This window comes from Neovison vison, chromosome 12, assembly GCF_020171115.1.
Source record: "Neovison vison isolate M4711 chromosome 12, ASM_NN_V1, whole genome shotgun sequence".
Classification (NCBI taxonomy): Eukaryota; Metazoa; Chordata; class Mammalia; order Carnivora; family Mustelidae; genus Neogale; species Neogale vison.
In genome coordinates, this window is record NC_058102.1 from 124,523,936 (window position 1) to 124,547,851 (window position 23,916).

Here is a 23,916-nt window from a genome sequence, read left to right on the forward strand (position 1 = left end):
AGTGAAGGTAAGAAACGAGAGAAGCCACACAGGGATTAAAAAACATTTCCTTGGGGCTCCTGGGTGGCCGGTCGGTTGAGCACCCAACTCCTGATTTCAGCTCAGGTCATGATCTCAGGGTTGTGAGATGGAGCCCCTCGTCGGGCTCCTCACTGAGCCAGAGTCTGCTTGAGATTCTTTCTCTCCCTTTCCCTTTGCCCTTCCCTCTGGTTAGGCTGGCTCTCTCTCTCTCTCTCTCAATAAACAAATAAATAAAATCTTCTAAAACTTTTTATATTATTTCCTTATGTGTTTGGCATTATGTTTAATGATTTCAGAGATAAATTTTTAAAGCGCTTTATGCCTCACGAAACAGTGCCTCTACTGATATCTCTATCAGTAAACTTATAGTTTATCCAATACTTTTAAAAATCTGCTTTTCCAAAATCAGGAATCCTTGTCTGGTTTTACCGAGAAGTGTGAACCTACACGATGGCAGACTCCATCATGCTACCCTCTCCTCCCTTTCTCTTCTCCCCAGCATCACTGTCAGAATCAACCTCAAGTTAACCTTCAGTAACCAATGACTGGTGCTCTGGGCTCTGTGCTCAGAACATTCTAATTGTTCCCCTTTGCACTGAGTATATCTGGGTTCTTCATGTCCATCTACAAAGACTTTACAAGGTCTAGCTCCTGCCTAAATCTTGTTTGTTTCTTTCTCTCCTTTGCGATTCCAGCCACACTAGGCTCTTCACAATTCTTTGAGTTTGTCGAGATTTTTTTTTTCTCAATTCATCTCCTATATTAGCACTTCCAGTTGAAATCCACCTTCTCTTGACTCTTTGCATTGCTAACTCCTTCTAATTCTCAGACCCATTGTGTTGTCGTTGGGGGAGCTACCTCTGACCATTCAACTAACGTCATTAGCCCTGTTATTTTCTTACTCAGGATTCTTTCTTTCCTTCAAAATGCATTTCCCAACACAGTTGCATTGCTTGTTTGTTTAACATCTGTCTATTTTACACACCCAACCCCTAACATAGTGACTGGCATCTAAGTTGTTCAATAAATACTTAGAGAATAAATAGACAAACAAATGGATGACCCCTTTTAATTCTTTTGAGAAGTCTAATACTACTATTCCTATTACAGACTAGGGAATCTGATGCCCACTGGTGTAAAATATCTTGCCCTTGATTCAAGAGAGAGTTGAAGCCCTTCAGTGTTTCCCTGCAGTGTTGTGTTTCTAGCAGAGAGAACTGGCCATCCTCTTGATTCCTCTGAATAGCTTGTGGCACTCTTGGTAAATGCCCTTCCCTATAGCCCCTGCAGCTCACTTGTCCCATTGGGTTTGTAGTCTCCCCCCGAGCATGCAGCTTCTTTACACAGAGCAAGGATCTGTTCTGTAAATCTCTCACACCTCCATAACGAGGTGGGGCTACCATCGCAGTCTTTTCCCAGGCTCCCACTACACCAACCAATAGAATTATTTCACCTGAGCAATGGCATATTTTGCCACTCCATTACAAAAGATCAGGATGGCCAAGGAATTGTGGAAAGACTGTGTTGACAACAGAGCTAAGAAACTAACCAAGTGTTTCTAACCTCTGCCAAAACTCCAGATCCAATATGCTGAAGAATGCAAACTATTGAACATCACTCCATTGCCCCCTTTTCTGGTCATCTCTGAAAGATATTTCTCTGAACTAAAATTAATGTCAACATGTGCCTAACTGGAAATAATCCTCAGCCTCCACTGGTATGTTTGCTGCAATTAACATTCCAGTTTCAGTTGTCAGAGGTCTTATTCTTTCTCTGCCATTTGAATTTTATTCTTAAGAACTATTTAGTGAGTCCCAGCCATGAGACTTTAACTAGCATGTCCCTTTGAGGATAACAAATATATATTCAAGCAGATCAAAAGTCATAGCCCTCCCTCAACCATTCCAAGGCTGGAGCTGAATAGCATCAATGTCTAAGAAAAGCAAAAGGGAATCTTTTGTGAATTTGATTATATCTAAAGATGTGTGGAGATGTAGGAATGCTGTGCAAGACCAGCTGGGAGGGCTGGGGTAAGGAGTACCAGGAAAAGGAGAGGGAGGTTAAAAGGTTCATATAAAAGGTTCAGAGGGAAGATAGATCTCCAGTGTTTCAGCTTGTCATCCTCTCCTATGTTTCCAATTTTTTGTTCCTTCTTTAAAATTTTGAAGATTTTACCTGGAAGTTGAGTTTCATCATGTCTCATAGATTTTGATATCTATCTAGCATTTCCTCTTTGTTATTTTCTACATTGTCTTTCATTTCATTTTCTATTTCCTTCATGAACCCAGTAACTATTTAGGAGAGAGTTTATAAATTTCCAAGTATTTGGATATTAAACATTTTTTATTAATGACTTCTAGTTTCCTTACATTGTAAAGAGATAGGTGTGTAATTTCTGCTCTGTGAATTTGCTTGGATTAGCAAGAAGTCATCTGTCATTCAATGACACAGAGTAGTACACATTCCCCATATTTCAGACACCAAATTTAACGTAGCTTACTCTTCTATGCCATTTATTTTTGTTTGCTTTCTCCTTCTAAGAAGGAACAACTTCCCCAGAAGCTCTCCTATTTCCCCAGAAGGCACTTCTCCTTGCCCTTCCCTTATTAGTCTCTCTTATGAGGTTCCCTTTCCACTTACCAGAAGCCTTAGCAGGAAGAGGTCAGATGATTCAGAATTGGTCAAGAAGATTCTATTCATTTCTTTCTACATCTCATTTCAAGCCCTGGCCTTAGCATCATATAGACTTCTAAAATTACTATTCAGCCTACTACTTGGATTCTCTGGGATTAAAAATTAAACTTTCATTACTTCTTTATGTGTCCTTCACTTAGAGTTCTGAGGGCTTAAATCACTTATGAAATATTAATGAGAGGTGCTGCTTTTTATTCTGGAAAGATGCTTCTGTACCATTCATTGATTTGTTCTATACAATTTAAAAGCTCTCTTAGACAAAAACAGATGAACTAACAGTTGATCTGTTCTTGATATACTCATTCTTTTGTTACTGGCCACATTACATCACCCATGGGCAATGTGTGTTTCTAGAAGCAGAAGTTTAGTTGAAAGAGATATATAAATCCAAGAATTAATGCATAAATGTGTGCTTCTTAATATAAAAAGAAAAATATAGATATGCTACACTGGATCTGAGCAATACCACATTTATTATCTTCCGTAGTTAAATTTTATTCTCAAATAAAATATTTACAGAGCTCTCTTACTGAGCAAAAAATCTTTCAAAAACATACGACACATGAAAAAGATATAGTAGGCAATAGTATCTGTATTTAAATATCTCCATTTAAAGGATAGATTTGCATGGAACAAGACAACTGGAACCACATAATTAGAAGATGTAGGATTTTTAGAAATGCATATATTCATTCAAAAGAAAATTTCTTGTTATTATTCTCCCAGATCTCTCTAGAATTCCCTCTCTCACTTTTCACTCTTTCTAAAATTTTGGGTGGTCTTTTCTCTCTTATAAATAGAGTTAATAAATGGCAAAAGCCATCTGCTTTCTAAACCACCAGTGTATCTGAAGTACCATTACTCTTTTTTTTATTCCTTTACTTAAATATTCACTTTTTAGGTATACCTTTTAAAAATGAAATCACCATTTCAGAGAGCAGTATTTTGAGTCATAATAATGCCATTTGAATTTGGTTCCAGAATCACTTTCTTCCATGCCCACTGTCTGAAGGACATGAAAAGAAGTAGATATACTTAGAAAAAAAGGGGGGGGCTCAGTTTACAGATTATCCCAATAGATAGATATGAAGTATTGGCAGGAAATTGGTAGAAGTCAGCATATGTCTATCTAGCATCCCACATAGGTACATCTAAATCCTATTCTGACAATAACTAGAGTTTGGTCTTTGTGACCTCAATTTCCTCATTTGTAAAATTAAGGATTTAAATTAGATGACCTCTCAGGACCTTGCTGGTACTAAAATTCTACAAATCAATTGTATTCCTTTAGGATGGTCAAGGACATAAGAGAAAATCTTTTCAATTATTCAAATCACGATACATGTCCTGTCCTTCTAATAGTGCTCTTATATTGTCTCCATCAACAACCTCTGAGGGAAATTTAATCAAGACTTTATGGGTGTGTGTGCACATCAGAATGTCAATACTTCAATGGCCAACCATGAAAGGGTCTTACCAGCTCTATCTGAACTGATAAGTTCAAGGCAGGAGTTGGAAATCTGGCCTAGGAAAACCTTGCATTTTTATAATATTTTAATACTTTAAGCTTCTTTTATCATTCACTGTCTTGATTTATATTCACGAAGTTTGAAGGAATAGGTAGGGTATCTTGTAGAAGAAGGCACTGAAGCATCCAGATAAAAAATTGTTCAAGGTTATACAGTCATCAAATAACTGGGCAAAAATAAGCACTTAGAAAAATTAACTCTAATCCCATTCTGGCCACATACTATTCTCCTATTCTGTTTTACAAAATTAAATGTTCCAATGCTTTATTTTTTTAATAACTTTTCATAATGATTTGGAGTTCATATAACTTCTTACTGAAATTCAATTAGAACATAGTGCAAGGACAAAGAGGGTAAATCATTCCAGATGCTTTGGTGACACCTTAGAGCCATAAGAACCCTACATAGTACCTAATACAAAGGTATGCAGATTTCCCTACAAATTAGAGTTAGTGTTACCTGTCTCAGAAAAGCATTGTGCATGGTTCCATGTTATGGTCCTGTGACCAGGGAGCCAGATATGGAATTGGGAAACTCACAAGGGCTTCTCTCCTGTGGAAGGTGAGCCACCTTTTGCAGTCATAGCTACACAACTGTGTCTCTGTTCTTATCAGAGAACAGTACAACTGGAACTAATTCAATTTCCAGCTCTCCTACTCCCCAAACATGTAACCATGAGCAAGAGACAATTTCTCTGGGCCTCAGTTTCCTCATTTCAAATAGGAATAATAATGGTTTTTGTGAGGATTCAATGAATTAACTCATGTCAAAGATGGTACCACATCCAACAGAGAGTAGAAAGACAATAATCATTATCTACTTAATTACAGTACTTTAAAGTCTTAGAATAGCACCTGGTGCATAGTAAGTACTCTCTAAGTGTGAGCTATTTTCTTCTATCCTTAAAGTTAAAAAACAGATGGTGGAAATTTAATTTTTATTTACATAAAAATATCTGAAATTGTTCCGTAGTGTAAAACTTTAATATATTTTATGGAATATTCTGGAAAACATAAACTGAATGAATATACACGTTTACATCACCCTCTGAGAAAACAATCTCTGGATTAAAAAAATATGTTGCTAAATCCAGAGAGGCAGTTCAAGATGGCAGTATAGCAAGATCCTGAACTCACCTCTTCCTATGAACACAACAAATCTCCAGCTACATGTAGAAAAATTCCTTCTGATAAAGAACTGAAAACTACCTGAATAAGCTTCTCCACAACAAAGGATAAAAGCGCCACACCAAAATGGGAAGGAGAGGCAGAGATTCATCTATAGAGATTCCCTCTGGGGATGGAGACACTGGTAGGTACCATTTTTGGCATTCTCCCTCTAACCCACTAGTGTTGGTAGGCATACCCAGCCTTTATATTCTGTACTCCATGACCCCATCTAAGCCAGCCAAGCAAGTGCCCCTCTCCATGTACCACTACTACACTGCAGCCCACCAGCTGGGAGAGTACCCTACTCCCCATGTGCCACTCCACCTTAACCTTGCCAGTGACAGCCTAGTGAATGCCCCACCCCTGCATGCTGCTTTACAGTGGTACCACCAAAGCCAGCCAGCCAACACAGTCCATACAAAGAATGCCCTGTGAGCATCTGGTTCATGTGGCCAAGGGGGATTAAACCTGCATCCTAACGTTCTTGGCAGGCTACCACTCCCAGGGTACTGCATAGACAGCAGACTGGAACACATTTCCAGTTTTGCTGTGAAAAAATTTGTATTGCAAATTTAAAAGTTTCTATAAAAGTAAATCTTAGAAGTTCTCATCACAAGAAAAAAACTGTTACTTTGTATGGACACATATCAGTAAATACACTTAATGTGGCGATCATTTTGCAATGTATATAAATGTTGAATCACAATGTTGTACACTTGAAACCAAGGTAATGTGTGTCTGAACTAAACTAAATATTAATAACTATCACTGTGGCACCAGGCTCAATGTACTTCATATTACACCTAAGTCCAACTCTTACACTAAAATTCTTTGTTTCTCTACTATACGCATCAAGGAGGGAAGAGGGCAAGAGGTTACATAGGTTTTTCCTGGAAAAATAAATTGGGTCTAACACATGAGCAAACAAAATCACCAATGCCTCTCTGAGTTTATGTAAAATGATTGTACCCAACAAATACTGTTTTGTCTCTTTTTCTCAATACTCTAATTTGTGGCTTGACCAATAATTAAGCAAAGGAAATACCAGGCCAGGCAAACAAAAGTGCCTTTTTGTTTCAGATATTCTTCACATTACAATCATTACACACACTTAAATCAGAGTTAAAGTTTTTTGAAAGAGAGCATGCAGGCCTAATGAAAGGAAAAAACCTACACTCTGAAACAAGGGTCACCCAATGCTTTACCTTAATTCTCTGCCACCAAATAGCTAGTTCACTTGGGTAAATCCTTTTACTTTTCTGGGATGAGTTTCCTGGACAGTCTATGAAAACTATGTCTTATTAGTAAATCTCATTAGTCTTTCCTATTTGCATTCACCTCAGTTATTAAGGATCAGTTTCATAGCTTGTAATTAGGCATTATTATGAGTTCCTAGTCTCAGCTTTCATTTTTGTCCTTTGCTATTTCATTACCAAACTCCTGTTTCACCATCTATAGATCTATTTTTGGCAGATTCTTTCATACTCTCTAGAACAGTTGTTCTCAGACTCTAGCCTGTGTCAGAATGACCCGGAAGAGGCCAAGAGCTTGTTAAAACACAGATTGCTGAGCATCTCCATAGAGGTTCTGATGCAGTATGTCTGGGATAAGGGACAGAACTGGATTTCTAACATCCAGATCTCCCAGGGAATCCACACACTGCTGGCCGTACAACCACTACACTATAGAATACAAAAATGTTGATTAACGTCATGAAAGGGCCATGGACAAGTCAAAGTTACCTCCATGTAACTCAGGGAACAGACACTCTGGCCTTCTAGCTCCACATGGGTGAAGTTGATCTGTATTTGTTCTCCCACAGGCTGCGTTATAATGTAGATGCACTGTCTGCTGTGAGTGAAAGGTCCAGACAAGTCAGAAGACAGAAGACCCTCTGGGTCTGTGTAGTTTCCTCCACAATGCAGATCCGCTAAAGTGCACAGGGAAGATAAGGTCCTGTGAGTGGCCATTCCTGTGACCATCAGGCATTAGAAACAATCTTTAAAAATTGACACACATGGGAGGGGGGTTGGGAGAAGGGGGGTAGGGTTATGGACATTGTGGAGGGTATGTGCTTTTGGGTAAATTGGAAGGGGAGATGAACCATGAGAGACTATGGACTCTGAAAAACAATCTGAGGGGTTTGAAGTGGCGGGGGGATGGGAGGTTGGGGTACCAGGTGGTGGGTATTATAGAGGGCACAGCTTGCATGGAGCACTGGGTGTGGTGAAAAAATAATGAATACTGTTTTTCTGAAAATAAATAAATTGGAAAAAAAAAATTGACACACATGCACACACAATCATACATCCATTTTATTCACCCTGTGAATAAAGACATTAGGGCTATGCCTCTAGTCATATTTTCAGTTTGACGTGTGTTTGTCAGACATCCATGTAGTGCCTAAAGAAATAGATCCAGACATGTGTGATCTAACTTCCCATCTAACATCCTCTTCTACATTTAGAATGTAGCCTAAATACATTTAGGCTCTCCTTCATTCCAAAAAGATTTGGGGTAGCTTATAAAATATATGTTACAAAATAAAATATAGGACTAGAAAAAGGAATATAATTGAAGGAATAATGAATATCGAACAGCAGGGTGTGCTCAAGGGAAAGTTGACATGCACAAAAGTGGGTAGAGACTCCACAGTCTACAGAAGGTTGGCTCTAGATTCAGCCTGAAGCCAGGGCAAATGAAGAAAGGGGGCCTGTGAAAAGATGTTCATGGTTACTTTTCCTGATATTGAAACCTGAAAGTTGTTTTTTCTGTGAATTCTCATCAGGGCTCAATGATATATTTAAAAATAAAAGCCCTAAAGTAAAAATCTTAGAGTATCTTATTGTTTGTCATTGGTTTGTTGGTTTGTTTTAAGGTATCAATACAAGCTCTAAGCATAAAAAATGGCACTGTCCTTCACGTTCATATGCTTTCTCAATGATCAGGTTACTTACCGGGTGATGTTAAGTAGGTGACATGGAAGCCTTGGTTATTAATCTGGTTGTCAGAATGAAAATGAATTCTGGCAAAGGGACCTGTAGTCTGGAGTGGTGGGACAGAGAAAGTGGTACAGAACTTCCCAAGAACAGGGTCCTGATACAAAGGACCATCTCGAATCTAAAAACAAAACAAAAGAATAACTAAGCACAAAATGGTCAGATTTTGACAAACCCCAGTCATTTTGTACATTGACTTCAAAAAAGCTGTGATTGGAAACTGATGGCTCTCAGAGGCTCTCCCATCACATAGATACCCAGTACTCAGTTGGGGTTCACGAAAGGGAAGTCTCCTCCTCCCACCATTCTTAATACCTTATCTCTGTCCAAGCCTAGACGTATAATTTGAAATTTTCTCATGAACCTTTCTCAATGTTTTCTTTCCTTAGTTTTTTCCCCCTAGATGTTGGTTTTGTAATGATAAATTCCTAGTAACTAAGAAGGAGGAAATAAATATATGCAAAGAAGATGGAAGAAAGAATACCAAGAGTGTCGACTGATTCACAACTTGGTCTAGGTATTCGGAAGGGTCAGAGGTAGAGAGAAGTGAAGTCAGGTTGACGCAACATAGAGACAGTTTAATGTGTTTTAGAAGTGCAATCCTAATAGTAACTGAGTACTGTGATAATGACAATATGACCTAAGAAATCCTTTTTAATTGTTGGTTTTTAATCTCTTAAATAATCATGTTAACCCCTCTATAATTCAGTTGTAACTGAAAGTTCTGTACTACCTAGAACACCAAACATCAGTGCTATTTTAACATGGCCAATTTGGTCCACTCAAATTACTTTTTCTATCAGCAGCAAAGTTCTGGGATAGCAGTATTTTATTCCTATATTTAACTACTTCCTCAAAATATCGTTGAGAAATGAAAGGCATTTCAATATTATCAGAATGATTGATAACTTTCTATTACACGTATATCCAGGAATTAATGTGGGAGTGGGAAAAAAAAAAAAAACAACCTCGAACTTTAATTTGATGGAAATCCATGCTACCGTTAACATTTAAAACATTATGTTGCTGAAAATTTTCAGGAAGAGGTAGATTTTTCCAGTCACTCCCAAGGGTTTCAAATCCATTACAACTGCTAAATTACTAATGACTTTAACTTGTGGAGATCCCTGTTTGACAGCCGCACCTTTCCATCCTTTATGAATAATTCCCTAGCACTCCATTCTTCTCTAATGGACTTAGAAAAGCATATTGTCTTTTATCACTACGGCAAGGACTACTAAGATTTATGGAGACAAACAAGACAGGAGCAATATAGGAACTCAATCTTCTCAATGATCTTTTCAATCTACAAATGCAGAGCAGCATTTCTGATATACCCATAAGCTCGCGGCCTTTTTTTTTTTTCTTCTTCTTCTGTATTTTAATCTTTTACTAATGTTAAGCAGGAGGGGCACAGACAGACTTCTCTTCTCCCAATGACAGTTATCAATATATTCTAAGCTCACCCACTAGCAATCAATTTCAACACAATTGCTATTATTTTTCTTCACAGAGCGCTATAGTTAGCTTGTGAAATAATGGGTCAATTACCCTAGACAACTGAAGTCTTGATTCTGCATTGGAAAAGATAACCATTACTGTTTCTTTTGTTAATTCTTCCATTCCCTCCTTAGGGGACTGGGCTCCAGGAAATGACATAGAACAGTAATCTGTTTCCCAGATTCAAACAAAACCCAGAAGAACCAACAAGCTGACACAATTAAGAATAAGGAATTAACAAGACTTAAGACATCAGCTGCCTATTGAAGAATATATCTAACTACTGCCAGAAAATTATAGTCATCCACAGTATCACTAAACCATACTTCCCGGAGTTCCAATCAGGTCAAGATATGTTCTATCCAAATATGATTGTTTACCTCAAGATAATCTTTGCTGCAATCATCATGGTGCTCCAGACTCAAGGTCCCAAAAGTAAATGTTATCAAGAGCCCAGGACTGGTTATCACTTTCCAGACACAATCTCTTCCTGGAGGATAGTTTCCAGGATATCCCGGAGATTTAATCGAACCATAAGTACCCGTCAGTACACCTCCACACTCTAAAATAAGAGGAAAAAATAACTTTATATTGTATACAAGTTATAATTTATGTAAAGTTATCATAGTCCTTACTGCAAGAAGACAAGCTTTGTTGAAACAATTGTGTGCTGTTTGGGATGCCCTCATAAATTAAACAAGGCTTTCATTTTTCCAGTTTGATACAGTTATAAATCTAGGAATATTAGCTGATAAATGAATGAGTCACTCCTGCATTGCGCTCTGTGCTTATCAGCTATCACATGGTGATATGATTTTAAAATACAGTGCTGAACTGTCAGAGGGATGAGATGATAGACACTTCTTTTCACTTTGAAAGAGATGAACTTCTGTATAACTTTTTAAAAGTTCTGGTTCTTAAAAAGTTCTTCTTAACTCTTGAAAAGTTCTGGAACTTCCATTACCCCATGTCATTCAACAAACCAGATTATTTTATACATTAGAATAGTCAAGTGCTATGTAATTTTCATTTGAGAAGATTTTTTAACACTAATATAATTAAACTCTTCATTTTATAAGCGAATAAAATCAAATGTCTATGGGTGGTTGAGCCACTTGCCTTGACCAGGAATGGAGTGAGGTAGAGGCGGGGCCAGGCTTTGTGAAACCCACGCCACTACCACTTCATTAATTACCCCCCCCACCAACCCCCTAAAGTTGTATGTCAGTGACTGAAGGAATCTTTTCTTTATTAATATTCACATTTATTTAACAAAGATTCTGTGATGGCTTATATGAAATACTATCCAACATCACTCATCATCAGTAAAATACTATTCAAAACCACAACGAGATATCACCTCACAACTGTCCCAATGGCTAAAATTAACTACACAAGAAACAACAGGTGCTGGTAAGGATTCAGAGAAAGTGGAATCCTTTTGCACTGTTGGTGGGAATGCAAATGGGTACAGCCACTCTAGAGAATAATATGGAGGTTCCACAGAAAGTTAAATACAGAACTATCCTACAATACAGCAATTGCATTACTAGTTATTTATCCAAAGGGTAAAAAAATACAGATTCGAAGAGGCACATGCCCCGATGTTTACAGCACCATTATCAACAATAGCCAAACTATGGAGAGAGCCCAAATGTCCATCAACTGATGAATGGATAAAGAAAATGTGGTATATATAAACAATGGAATATTACACAGCCATCCAAAAGAATGAAATCTTGCCATTTGCGATGATGTGGCTAGAACTAGGTGTATTATGCTAACTGAAATAAGTCAGTCAGAAAAAGATAAATACCTAATGATTTCACTCATATAGAATTTAATAAAGGAAACAAATGAACATATGGGAAAGGGGAAAAAAGGGGAGAAAAAAAAAGGAGAGAGAGGGAAAATAACCATAAGACTCCTAACAACACAGAGTGGACTAAGGGTTGATGGAGGGAGTTGGGTGGGGGATGGGATAGATGGTGTTGGGGATTAAGGAGGACACTTGTGATGAGCCCTGGGTGTTGTATGTAAGTGATGAATTACTAAATTCTACTCCAGAAATCAGTACTGCACTGCATGCTCACCAACTAGAATTTAAATTAAAAAATTTAAAAAGAAATACTACTATAAAATTGAAAAACAGAGATGATAAATAAGAGTCTAGGCTGCAATGAAAATAAATTAGAAAAAAATAAAATAGATGACATTTCTGATATGCATGATATACGATTTACACAGCTATGCAAGTTACTTAGACAAGTCTCGCTGCCAAGGCAAAAAGTGAAACAAATTAGTTACATGATTCTCACTGTTCCTAATAAGAAAACACCTGAGTTGCTCAGAGGAAGAGGAGTTGCCCAAAATTTAGTAGTTAAATTATTATATGGATAAAAAATTACAATATCATAAGCAAACTAAAATGTTAATGGTGTGCCGTGAAAAAAAATCAATACATAATACAAAGAATTAACATCTCTGATATATGAAGAGCTTCTAAAAAATAGAGACATCAAGAGCTCACTGGCAAAAATTCAAAAGTCCTCTATACTTGGAAAAGATGTTCAGTCTCACTCATAACAAGGGACATACAAATAAAAACTTTGCTGAGATACCATTTCTTGCCTCTCAGAATGATACATATCCAGAATACCGAAAACAAATGATCAGTATGATCCATGGTACATGGAGAAGTAGGCACTCTTGTATATTGCTGATGGGAATACAAGGTAGTACAGCTCTTACAGAAGAGATTATGGCAATGTCTAGCAAAAATACAGACATTTATTTTTAGACTAAGTAATCACACTTTTAGAAATCTATTCCAAAGATACACTGGCAAAAATGCAATAAGACAACTTTCCAAGGATTCTGTTGCAATACAGTTTGGAATTCCAAAAGACTGGAAACAAGTTAAATGTTCATCAAGGGAGGGCTGACTGAATAGGCAGTGAGTGAGATATCCATGTAATGCACACTATGATCCCATTATGGAGTGGTCTCTAGGATATTTCAAGTGAAAAAGCAAACTAGCAGCAGTGCATATTATATGCTACCACTTTTTTTAAATGGGGGGAAACTTGATCATACGTGATTATCAGCTTATATTTTTTAAATGGAAGGGTAAATCAAAAACTAATAAAAATTGTTTCCTTTCGGAGAAGAAAGGAACAAGACAGAAGGGACAGGGATGAAGGTTAGACTTCTCTAAATTTATTATGAATTTTGATTTGGCTTTGGAAATACAAATATGTTTTACATAATTATAAAGTAAAATTCAATAAAATTGAAAAAGTGAAATCTTTAAAATCACAAACAAAATGAAATAACTGTTGAACTCACAGTTTAAAGATGGAGAAGAGAAATATTCCAAGATGCTTTAAAACACTGTAAAGTTCGAATACAGAGCTTGAGTGCAACATATATTAGGTACAAAAAGAATAGCCAAGGAATACTAAATGGCTTTCAGCTATCATATTATTAGTAATAATATTGATATTGTTATTTTGAAAATTCATACCATAGGATTAAGTACACAGGTAATATGTTGATGTCACTAGGAACCAGGATTTTTCAAAGTGAGAAGAGGTATAAATATAAAATTAAAAACCTTTAATTTCAATAGGCAAATATATTAGAAGATCATGAATAATACATGATATGCTTTTTCCTTAAAACTAATAAAAATAGGGCCACCTGGGTGGGTGGCTTAGTTGATTGAGTGTCTGACTCTTGATTTCAGCTCAGGTCTTGATTTCGGGGTTGTGAGTTTGAACCCCACACTGGGCTCCATGCTGGGGATGGAGTCTACTTAAAAAATAGTAATATTTAGAGGCACCTGAGTGGCTCAGTGGGTTGGGCCTCTAATTTCAGCTCAGGTCATGATCTCGGGGTCCTGGGATCGAGCCCCGCATCAGGCTCTCTGCTTGGTGGGGAGCCTCCTTCCCCCTCTCTCTCTGCCTGCCTCTCTGCCTACTTGTGATCTCTGTTTGTCAAGTAAATATATAACATCTTTTAAAAAATAGCAATTTTTTAAAAAAAGTAGCATTTTAAAAAAATTTCTAGTTCCTTCTACTGAAAGATGTATAGACTTTGTTCAACCTAGTAGCAATAGCCACTCCTATTACCCAGATTATAGAATCTAAATCCCATTTCCCATTAGAGGAGTACAAGTCTTCAGAGAAATAATTGGTTCCTGTCCCAACACAATAAATACATAGGAAGAACCTGGAACATCTTTCAGAGCAGAAAGCAAGGAAGTTTCCAAAGGTAACTAGAATAGGGTCAAAGAGGCTCAGAAACTAACTTGAAAGTTTTCCCACTAGCCAAATATGGAACATTTTAATATAGAAAAAGTCTAGACTAGATTATAATACATCAACTATGATAAAATATGAGTTCATATTTGGTACTAAAACCAAAATGAAATAAAAAGAATGACAAGTAATTGTTCATTCTGGAGAAAGCTAGGAAACCAGGTAATTAATTTGAATACTGGAGAAAAATAGGGGGAAGAATCAAGCATCTATCCTACCTTTCTTGACTGATCTGTATGTGAGTGTAACCAAATAGTTGATATGGGAAAGGCCTACTCCACTGAAGAACTCCAGATAATAAATGAAGAATAAAAGATAAAATTCAACTGCCATCATTTTGAAAGCCCCAATTAATCTAAACAATGAGCCTATGGGTTGCTAAGGCCATTAGAGAAAGGGCAAAAGAGTAGCTTTCTAATAGAAAGATCAATCTGAGAAAATCAAAACACTCTAATCAATGTTGCAGTCATGACAGGGAGGCAAATAGACATTGAGTACCTCCAAATGTGATCCTTTTCGTCCCCCTAAACATTAAATTCAATTTGATCAAACCATTCTAGCAAAGTCTAGAACATGGGACAATATGCAAGACAAACAACAGTTTCTGTAACACATCAATATGAGCAATGGTTACTATTTGGTAATAATAAGGAATTACGGTTTGTTTTAGTTTTTATTGTCTTCAGGCATTGAGAAGCAAGCAGTGAAAGACTGTGATCCTTCAGAGGGAGAAAGCACAAGCGGTGAGTCCCATATATGCTCCCTGTGTGCCTTTCCCAAACTGCAGTGCCGGAGAGTGGAGTCCAAGTAGCAGCAGTACTCCTACTGGGTGAAATGAATAAAACTCAGGATTTGGGGCCCCTAGAGTAGCTGGGATTTTGGAATAAGGTAATATAGTGAAGACAGCTGCATGGTCATAACACCCAAAAAATTTACATGAGTTTTCCTTGGGCCCTTAGCTGAGTCTTCAGCTGCATGTACACAGGGGAAGACTACATTAAAAAGTATAAGAGCTATGAGACATAGTCAAAATCTCCAGCATACGTATAATCTGAGTTCCAGAAGAAGAGGACAGAGGAAAAATGACAGAAGCAGAGGAGGAAAACCATGCAATCATCTCAATAGATTTAGAAAAATTATTTAATATATTTCAATATCCATTCATCATAAAAATTCTTGACAAGTTAGGAATAAAAGGTGAGATGGCTTAAAAACATTCATAAAATCTTTGACACTTCTTCCATTGAGGTGGGATCTGTGTCTCCTCCCCTTGAATCTGGGTGGGTTTATGAGTGCTTTAACCAAATAAAAGTATGGCAGAAATAACACAGTATGACTTCCAAAGGTGGGTCTGAAAAACCCATGCAGCATCTGCCTGGGTCTGTTGTAAGGCTTGCTCTAAGACAGACCAAGTGCCATGAAAGACGATCCACTACCCTAAGACCACCATCAGAGAGGGGCTACGTGGAGGCATTCAAGTCAATAGCCTGGTTTAACTCTTATCCAAAAACCAGCATCAATTGAGTGAGTCATCTTGGGTTTCCAGCCTAGTTGAGCCTGTAGATGACTACAGTTTCAGCCAACATCTAATTGTAACTGCTTGACAGATCAAATGATAATTGGGCCTTTTCCAAATTCCTGGTCTACAAGATCAGAAATATAATAAAATGATTAATGCTCTACAAAACCAAATTTGTGGGTAATCTGTTATACAGAAACAGTAATTTGCAGTGAACTTCCTTTATCTGCTAAGAGTTATCTACAAAAACTTACATCTAAAACATTATATTCAACTGTTAAATACTGAACGAAATTTCTCCATGATGTTGGGAAGGAGAAAATGATGCCCACTCTACTACTTTTGTTCAGTATGGTACTGGATATCCTAGCCAGGCAATAAATACGTTAAGGAAAAGAAAGAAATGATAGTTACAAAGATTAGAAAGGAAGATGTTAAAAGGAAAACCACAGACCCCAAACAGTATCACTTAGGCCAAGTCCCCCAGCATGGGCTTAACACCTAATCTAAATGCACTTTCAGCCTCCCCTAGAAATGTAATCTTAATCTGTCAGTCAGGAATTTTCCACTTAGGGCCAATGAGTCTGCCACATGGGCTCTCTCCTTCCCCCAAAGGAAGATGAGGTAATCTGTATGATTAGACCCTTCACCCTTCCCATTAAGGTAAGACCTTGTCTGGAACAATCTTTTTCTTTTGCTAATAGTTTCTTGCCCTATTCTTCTTCCTATAAAAACTTCTCATTTCATACAACTCCTCAGGGCTCCCCTCTGTTTGCTAGAAGGGATGATGCCCCATTCATGGACTGTTTAATAAACCCAATTAGATCTTCAAATTTACTCCATTAAATTTTGTTTCTTAACAAAGAAAAACACTCTTTACTCACAGATAACATAACTGTGTATGTAGAGAAATCCAAAAGAATCCACCAAAAAAGCTGTTAGAATTGATTAATGATTTTAGCAACAACTGGATTCAAAATCAAATATTTTTTAATAATATGTCATATTTCTATATATGACAACACATAACACATAAAATTGACATTTTAGAAAAACAATATCATTTCATATAGTATAAAATATTAAATATCTAGAAAAAACAACAAAATATGTAAACACTGGAATCTATAAATCACTGCTAAGATAAATTAAAAAGATAAATAAATACAGAGATAGTCCGTGTTCATAAAGTGATAGGGCTAATATTCTTAAGAAGTCATTTCTTCCCAAGTTAATTATAGATTCAAGACAATGCCAACAAAATCCCAGCAGATTTTAGGGGGAAATTAACAAATTGATTCTAAAACTTACAGGAAAATGTAAAGGATCTAGCATATTTTAAAAGAACCATGTTATAGGACTTACACAATCCGATTTCAAGCTTCAGTAGTTAGTTAAGCCAATGTGGCACAAGGACAGATATATAGGCCAATAGAAAAGCTGAGGAATTCCAGAAACAGATGCACAGATTTATTTATGAGTGAATTGGAGGTTCAGTACTGTTCTATCTGCCTTTCTACCTGTTTAAAAATTGTACACTAAAAAGCTAACAAAAAAAAAAAAAAGTAGAGCCCCAAAAGACAAAATAACAACAGAAAGAACAAATTATCAAATGGTCATTAAGATAAGGAATACTAAGGAAGGAACGACAACGTCTTCAAGAACATTGCTGCAGTAAGTTACTAGTAGAGTTTATAAGAATGCTGTTTGGTCATTTCATAAGGGACCCATTAAAACTCATGGTTTTTAATCTTTCTTATTCATCCAAATTTTGTTATCTCTAAACACAAAATGGAATTCCAAATCATTTTATATTTATTTTAAAAGAATTATAAAAGTATGATATAATCCCTAGATCTCAAAACATTTAATGTTATCAACAAGTCTAACACTAATAAGGAAAACTTAATGATTTGAAGATTTTGCTTGATTTTTCTTCATGTTTACATACCTGGTTGCTGTGTTTCCCATCTTATTGTAAAGCCCCTCTCACTTCTGAAATGTTCAGAATGGAGATGAAAATAGAGGGCATTGTCACTACTGAGCAAGTCATGAGGGAGATCAGAGCCACAGAGTCTTCCAAGCTGGAGTGCCAGAGAGGACTCTCCATCGTGAATCTGAAGAAACTCGTGTGGACAATTGCTGACTGATTCTAACCGGAAAAAAGTGAAAGTGATACGCAGCACCTAAAAATGTAAAAGTCACAATGTATTGTTTTTCATTTCCATATTAATTCTAAAGCATTTCTCTCCCTAATTAGGAAGCATTCATATTAAGTCACCTTTCAAGAGACATACCTGTAATTTCCCAATTATCCACAAATACATATGACAAATCTACAAATTCAATAACTTGTGTTAAAAATTGCTTAGGCTCCAGCTAATATAAAAGTATATAAAAAATCTTAATGAAATAGATTTTTAACAACTTTATTGAGGTGTAATTGGTATACAAAGAACTGTACATACTAAACATAAATGATTTGATGAGTTCTTGGACATACTGCCAACACCTGTGATGCCCTCACCACCATCAATAGGCATATCCAACACCTCCTAGAGTTTCCTTGTGTCTCTTTTTCTTTTTTTTAGTGGTAAGAGCACAACATGAGCTCCATTGTCTTAACAGCTGTTGAAGGGCATCATAACATATTGCTAACCACACGTACAGTGTTATACATCAGATCTCTAGAGCTTATACATCTTGTGTAACTAAAACTTTATACCCATTGAGTTGTTACTGAATAGATTAATGAAATATATTTATCAATATTTCATTAAACTGTGAAGTCCACTAAATATAGGCCCTTCAAATGTATAGTCGACAATGCTCCCACATCAGTAAAACACATTGGACATTTGAAAAATCTACCTTGAGTTAAATGTAATTGACTAATATTACCATTCACAACAATTTATTTCCCGGCCACCTGAATACCCTATATGTGTAGCATACCCACAAATGTTTACTGACTGCCTCCCCACAACTAGGGATGCTGATTCCTGAGGGTTCTCTGTACTTCTCAATGAGATACTAACAAGACTGACAACCTTAGGTATAGACTGAGTAGGTATGTGTGTGTGTATAAGGTCAGCAAGACCTCAGTGGTTGGACGCCTGGGTGGCTCAGTTGGTTAAGCAGCTGCCTTCGGCCCAGGTCATGATCCCAGCGTCCTGGGATCGAGTTCCACATCGGGCTCCTTGCTCGGCGGGGAGCCTGCTTCTGCCTCTGCCTGCCATTCTGTCTGCCTGTGCTCGCTCGCTCTCCCTCTCTCTCTCTGACAAATAAATAAAAAATCTTTAAAAAAAAAAAAAAAAAAAAAAGAGATGAGTAATAGGGAAAAAGTAATCTGAAAGATTCTGAGCATCCAGGTAGAAGAGAATAAACACAAAAATACATGTCCAAGTTAAAATGTTAGACTGTACAAACTTAGATATAATAATATAATTAATAAAATAAAAAAGATTTTGTGTGGATAACATCACTTAAAAGAGCTAAACTACTAAAAGGAGGCTGTTGGATTTGATTCTCATTATGATCTAAAAACCACAACAGCATTTAGCTAATGAGAAATAATATCAGGATATTTTTGAAATTCTATATGAGGATAGTTTTAAGATTTGTTATCTAACATTGCATCATTTTTGTCCTTGAAGTAATTTCAATAAAAATCAAATAAGTGTTCATGAATAGAACTACCCTGATTTCTATGAAATTCCTATAAAATACTATATTATGTAAATTGTGGGAATAAGAAGATGCAAAATCACAATAATCAAGAAAAATGTCATTTTTTTTTTACAAATCAATAATAAAAGTATTAAAATTTTTTCACAAATGACTTTTCTAGAAAGAAAAATGTTTTCAATGCCAGGAAATAGAATTCATGAACACTTAATGGGAGGAAGGAAATTCACATAACATACCCACTGGGAAATCGATTTTGGAGCTGATGCTATTGTGGGGCCACTAGGCCCCAAAGAATCCTCCCATCTCCAGGGAAAAACTGTGTGGTGACCATTGTACAATGACCCCCGTAACATTGGTTTGCTGGAAAAAGTTTACAGAATTTCAAGGGAAAACCTTATCTATTCAGACATACAAACTTCATTTTAATGAGTCTAGGAGTTGGCTGAGAAATAAATATTTGGAAAAGTCTGAGTAATGAATGCTGGGGATAAAAGCACTAAAAACCTCAGGGTCAGATCTTAATTTGAAGAGTGTTCATGCAGCCATTCAGAGTCACTGGAGTCAGTCAAAAGGCCTGGGCTTGGGTCCCAGGGCATACCACTTACAACCATGTGACCTTGGACAAACTCCTCGCTGCTCCAGGCTCCCTTTCCACAAACTTAAAATGATAATAATCTTATCTTTCAGGGTAGGGTTACAAGAGTTAAAATACAATGACACTATGTACGTAAAGCAATTAACAGCACAATGGCACAGAGAAGGCATTGACAGGAAAACCATCTTCATAGTTGTCCCCATTTTGCATAATAATTGACAAAACCTGAGGGGTCATCTTCAAACAGGACTCTCTCAGGAACAACGAGACTTTACAAATTCCAGGCTTGCAGTGGGCCTAGCCCTACAGAGAATTATCCCTACTGAACAAAATGTGGAGTTGGCAATCAGACAAACGACTTTGAAATCCAACTGGTCTAATTACCAGTTAAAAAGTGTTTTTTAAAAAAGACTTAGCTTCTCTTCATTTCCATTATCTCAACTATAACATGAGGACACGATCACCTATTTCAAAGAGTTACTATAACGTTTGAGAAAAGTGCACAAAATATCTAGCCCAAAGCTTGACACCTATCAGGCCCTCAATATATAATGGTTGGATTAGCACCATATGTATTTTATGTAATATGTACTCATATTGCATATTCATTGATACAGATCCACGTTTGGGCAGGAGATACTGCATTTACCTTTCCCTCTTCAGTTCGGATAACCCAGAAGCAGTTGACATCATGTACGTAACCAACGTCAGGACCCGTATAGCTGAAACTTCCATTTATCCCTGAGAGGGACCCTCCACAAACTGCCAAGGGAAAGAAGAGGATTTCTGCTTTACAGCGACTCTGCAAAGGAAGAGTCTACGCAGCTTTAACACTGCTGCTGAAATATTGGAGAAGTCTGAGTGATTAACGCCAGAGACAAATGCCCTGCCATTCTTTCTTCTCCCCGTCCCCCTTCTCCTTGGACACTCTCATAAGTCCCACCCGTTGTTGGAAGTCCACTTGGTATCTCCTTATGACCACCATGAGCTTCCCCTGCCTCTTCTTGTTCTCTCTGACTCCCATTCTCTCTGCCTCCGTGTCTTGGCCCCCACACAGCTTAGTCCCAATCTTTAGTTCTTAACTCCTCTCTGTCATTTTGTATTAGACTCATCTCCTCAACCAGAAGAAGATAAACAGATAATATGTGGAGATAGTATTTTATGCTTATGTCTTCATAGCATCTACCAGACTCCTCAACACATAGTAAAGTCTCAATAAATGTGCTGATTCCGAATCAAGAGTTATACGAGGGGGCTGGAGTAGTCAGAAGAGGCTTGATGAAGGAGATTGAGGCTTGAAGGTGAAGTACTCCTGAGGAACAGATACATTCGGATGCAAAGCAAAGGAGATTTAGAGATGTCTGAGGAGAAAAATATCCCAAATAAAAGAACACAGCAAGATGGTACATGGGATCAGGTGATAAGAAAAGACGTCTGGCTTGGAAAGGGAATTTTATTAGGGAACTAGTGAAAAACAAGGTTAACTGGATGGGGTAAGTCCTGGTTATAGAGAATAATTGAAAAACAGTCCCAATCTTTATTTAACTGGTGGGCAATGGGGATGACTGTGTTTTCTAGAGCAGGAAACGGACACGACTTAGTGCAATGTTAAAGGGAAATGATACAGTTGCTGTAGAGAAAACTCTCCCTAAAGAACTATACTACCTTAGCACATTTTGTTTTCAGGACAGACATAATAAAAATGACAAATACTAAGTTAATTCTTCCTTTGAAGGAAGGTTCTTCTGGCTTTTACCGAGATAAATATTTACCTTGTAAATTCTAGACTACCGCTGCAAGGGAAGTCTTAGTTGTAAGCACTTGAACCACATGACAAGAAAGTAGAAAAATCTGAAGCGGGACTCATTAAGGGAGGATCCTCTCATGCTGTGAGCATCTGTGAGCAAAGGAATGCCGAGTGTACCTTGCTGGGGAATCTGACAGAGGAGTCCAGTCCAGGAACGTGTGCATTCACAGCTGAAAGCATTAACGCCATCCACACAAGTTCCCCCATTCAAGCAGGGGTTGCTCAGACACTCGTTTATATTTTCTGTACAGTTGATGCCAGCCCAACCTGATTCACACTTACAAAGATAACTAGAGACTGTTTCCTAAGGAAAGAAAAACATAGCGTCATAAAACAAATGAATAGACAATAAACGTTAATCAACTCAAATAACAAAGAAAATTAGTGTTAAATGATGTACGTAGCAGCTTTGAGGCATGAACATCTTCTGGTAGCCTAACTTGCAATGATTCATTGAAACGGTAATTGCTAAGGAAGGAAGAATAAAGGACTCACAATGCACTGCCCATTTAAACAGGGGTGGCTCTGGCAAATGTTACTGAGTTGCACACATCCATTTGGCCCATAACCATTTCCGGTAAACCCCGGGAGACAAGTGCAGAGAGGTAAGGAACCTGTTTAGAAATCAAAATGGAAGTATAAATACAGAACTCCTCGATTCAAACCCAGTAACAAAACTCAGGCTCTGTTGTCTAAGATAAGAAAATGCCAAAGTCAAGTCTGCCTATCTCTCGGGGCAGGAACACCAGGCATGAAGAGAAAAAAATAATAGAATCTTTTTCTAATTTTTATCTTAAAAAATAAGAAAGGCATTATGCGTTTCCAATACTTTATATACAAATTGGCACTGGTGCTGTCGGTCCATTTGTAATGGTTCTGAGTTGTGGACAAGTGTGAGGTACACCAAGGGAAAGGGGAGTTTCTCATGGAGGGGGTGACAGCAGAAAAGGGTATTCTCATGAAGATGGTATCTGTTGCAAACGCTGTACCAATATGGTCTATAAATAGGTACTATTTTAATCCCTGTTTATAGGTGAGGATAAAGCACAGAAAGATGAAATGCCTTGACAAAGGACATGCAGCTAGAATATGGTGGAACCAAGGAGAAAATCAAAACCCAAGCAGTATTTTTCTAGAATCCATGCTCCTAACTATTTCAGTATGCTGTTAATTATTTTACAATGTATGTATGTATGTAATTTATATATATAAATTATGTATTTTATATATGTAATTTATATATATAAAAATTATCTCTATATATTATGCACATACATATATCACGTTTGTATTTTTTACATATGTGTATAGATATATTACTTCAGTAAAAATAAAAGTGGCATTTGGAAATAGCAAGAGATATGATATGTTATTCAATAAATGAAGTTGGAGCCATGCATTTGGGCAAAAATATCAAGCAATATTTGATGCCAAAAGATCAAAGATCTTAATGTGAAAAATAAATGAAAGTACAAAAGAGCAAGCACTTGAGTTCTGTAGGAAAGGCCTAATTCCAAGAGGAGAAAATCCTACAAGAAAAGATTTATCTTTTTGACTACATAGAAATTTTAAACTTCTAAATGGAAAATACCACCACAAAATTAAAATAAAAACAATGTGCCAGGGGAAATATACGTAAAACATTACACAGATAATGAGATAATATGCTTAGCACATAGTGAAATTTTATAAATCAATGAGAAAGCAGATGAACAAAGGATATGAACAAATAGAAAAAAAATAAAGCCAATAAATATGTAAAACGTATTAATTACTGGGGTGTCTGGGTGGCTCAGGCAGTTAAGCATCTGCCTTCAGCTCAGGTCATGATCCCAGCGTCCTGGGATCCAGCCCCACGCACACTGGGCTCCCTGCTTAGTGGGGAGTCTACTCCTCCCTCTCCCTCTGCCTCTCTCCCTTTGTTGTGCTCTCTCTCTGTGTCAAACAAATAAAATCCTTAAAAATAAAATAAGGTATTAACTATTAGTGTTCAAAAATGAATTTTGATACGGTCAAAAGTAGAATAACGGGAAGGCAATTTTTGCCTATAAAATTGACCAAAATGAAAAAT

At 37.0% G+C, this 23,916-nt stretch overlaps 1 protein-coding gene across 1 annotated transcript in view; it reads right to left on the reverse strand.

Annotated features, from left to right (window-relative positions):
• CUBN (cubilin) overlaps positions 1-23,916 on the reverse strand; it is a 259,483-nt gene that overhangs the window by 217,884 nt on the left and 17,683 nt on the right. Inside the window, exons 11-17 of the mRNA XM_044229270.1 lie at positions 22,341-22,459; positions 21,963-22,149; positions 20,688-20,800; positions 17,705-17,939; positions 10,293-10,474; positions 8,371-8,533; positions 7,156-7,343 (exon numbers count right to left, since the gene is read on the reverse strand). Coding sequence (XP_044085205.1) covers positions 7,156-7,343; positions 8,371-8,533; positions 10,293-10,474; positions 17,705-17,939; positions 20,688-20,800; positions 21,963-22,149; positions 22,341-22,459 — 1,187 coding nt within the window. The remainder of the gene's footprint in view (positions 1-7,155; positions 7,344-8,370; positions 8,534-10,292; positions 10,475-17,704; positions 17,940-20,687; positions 20,801-21,962; positions 22,150-22,340; positions 22,460-23,916) is intronic.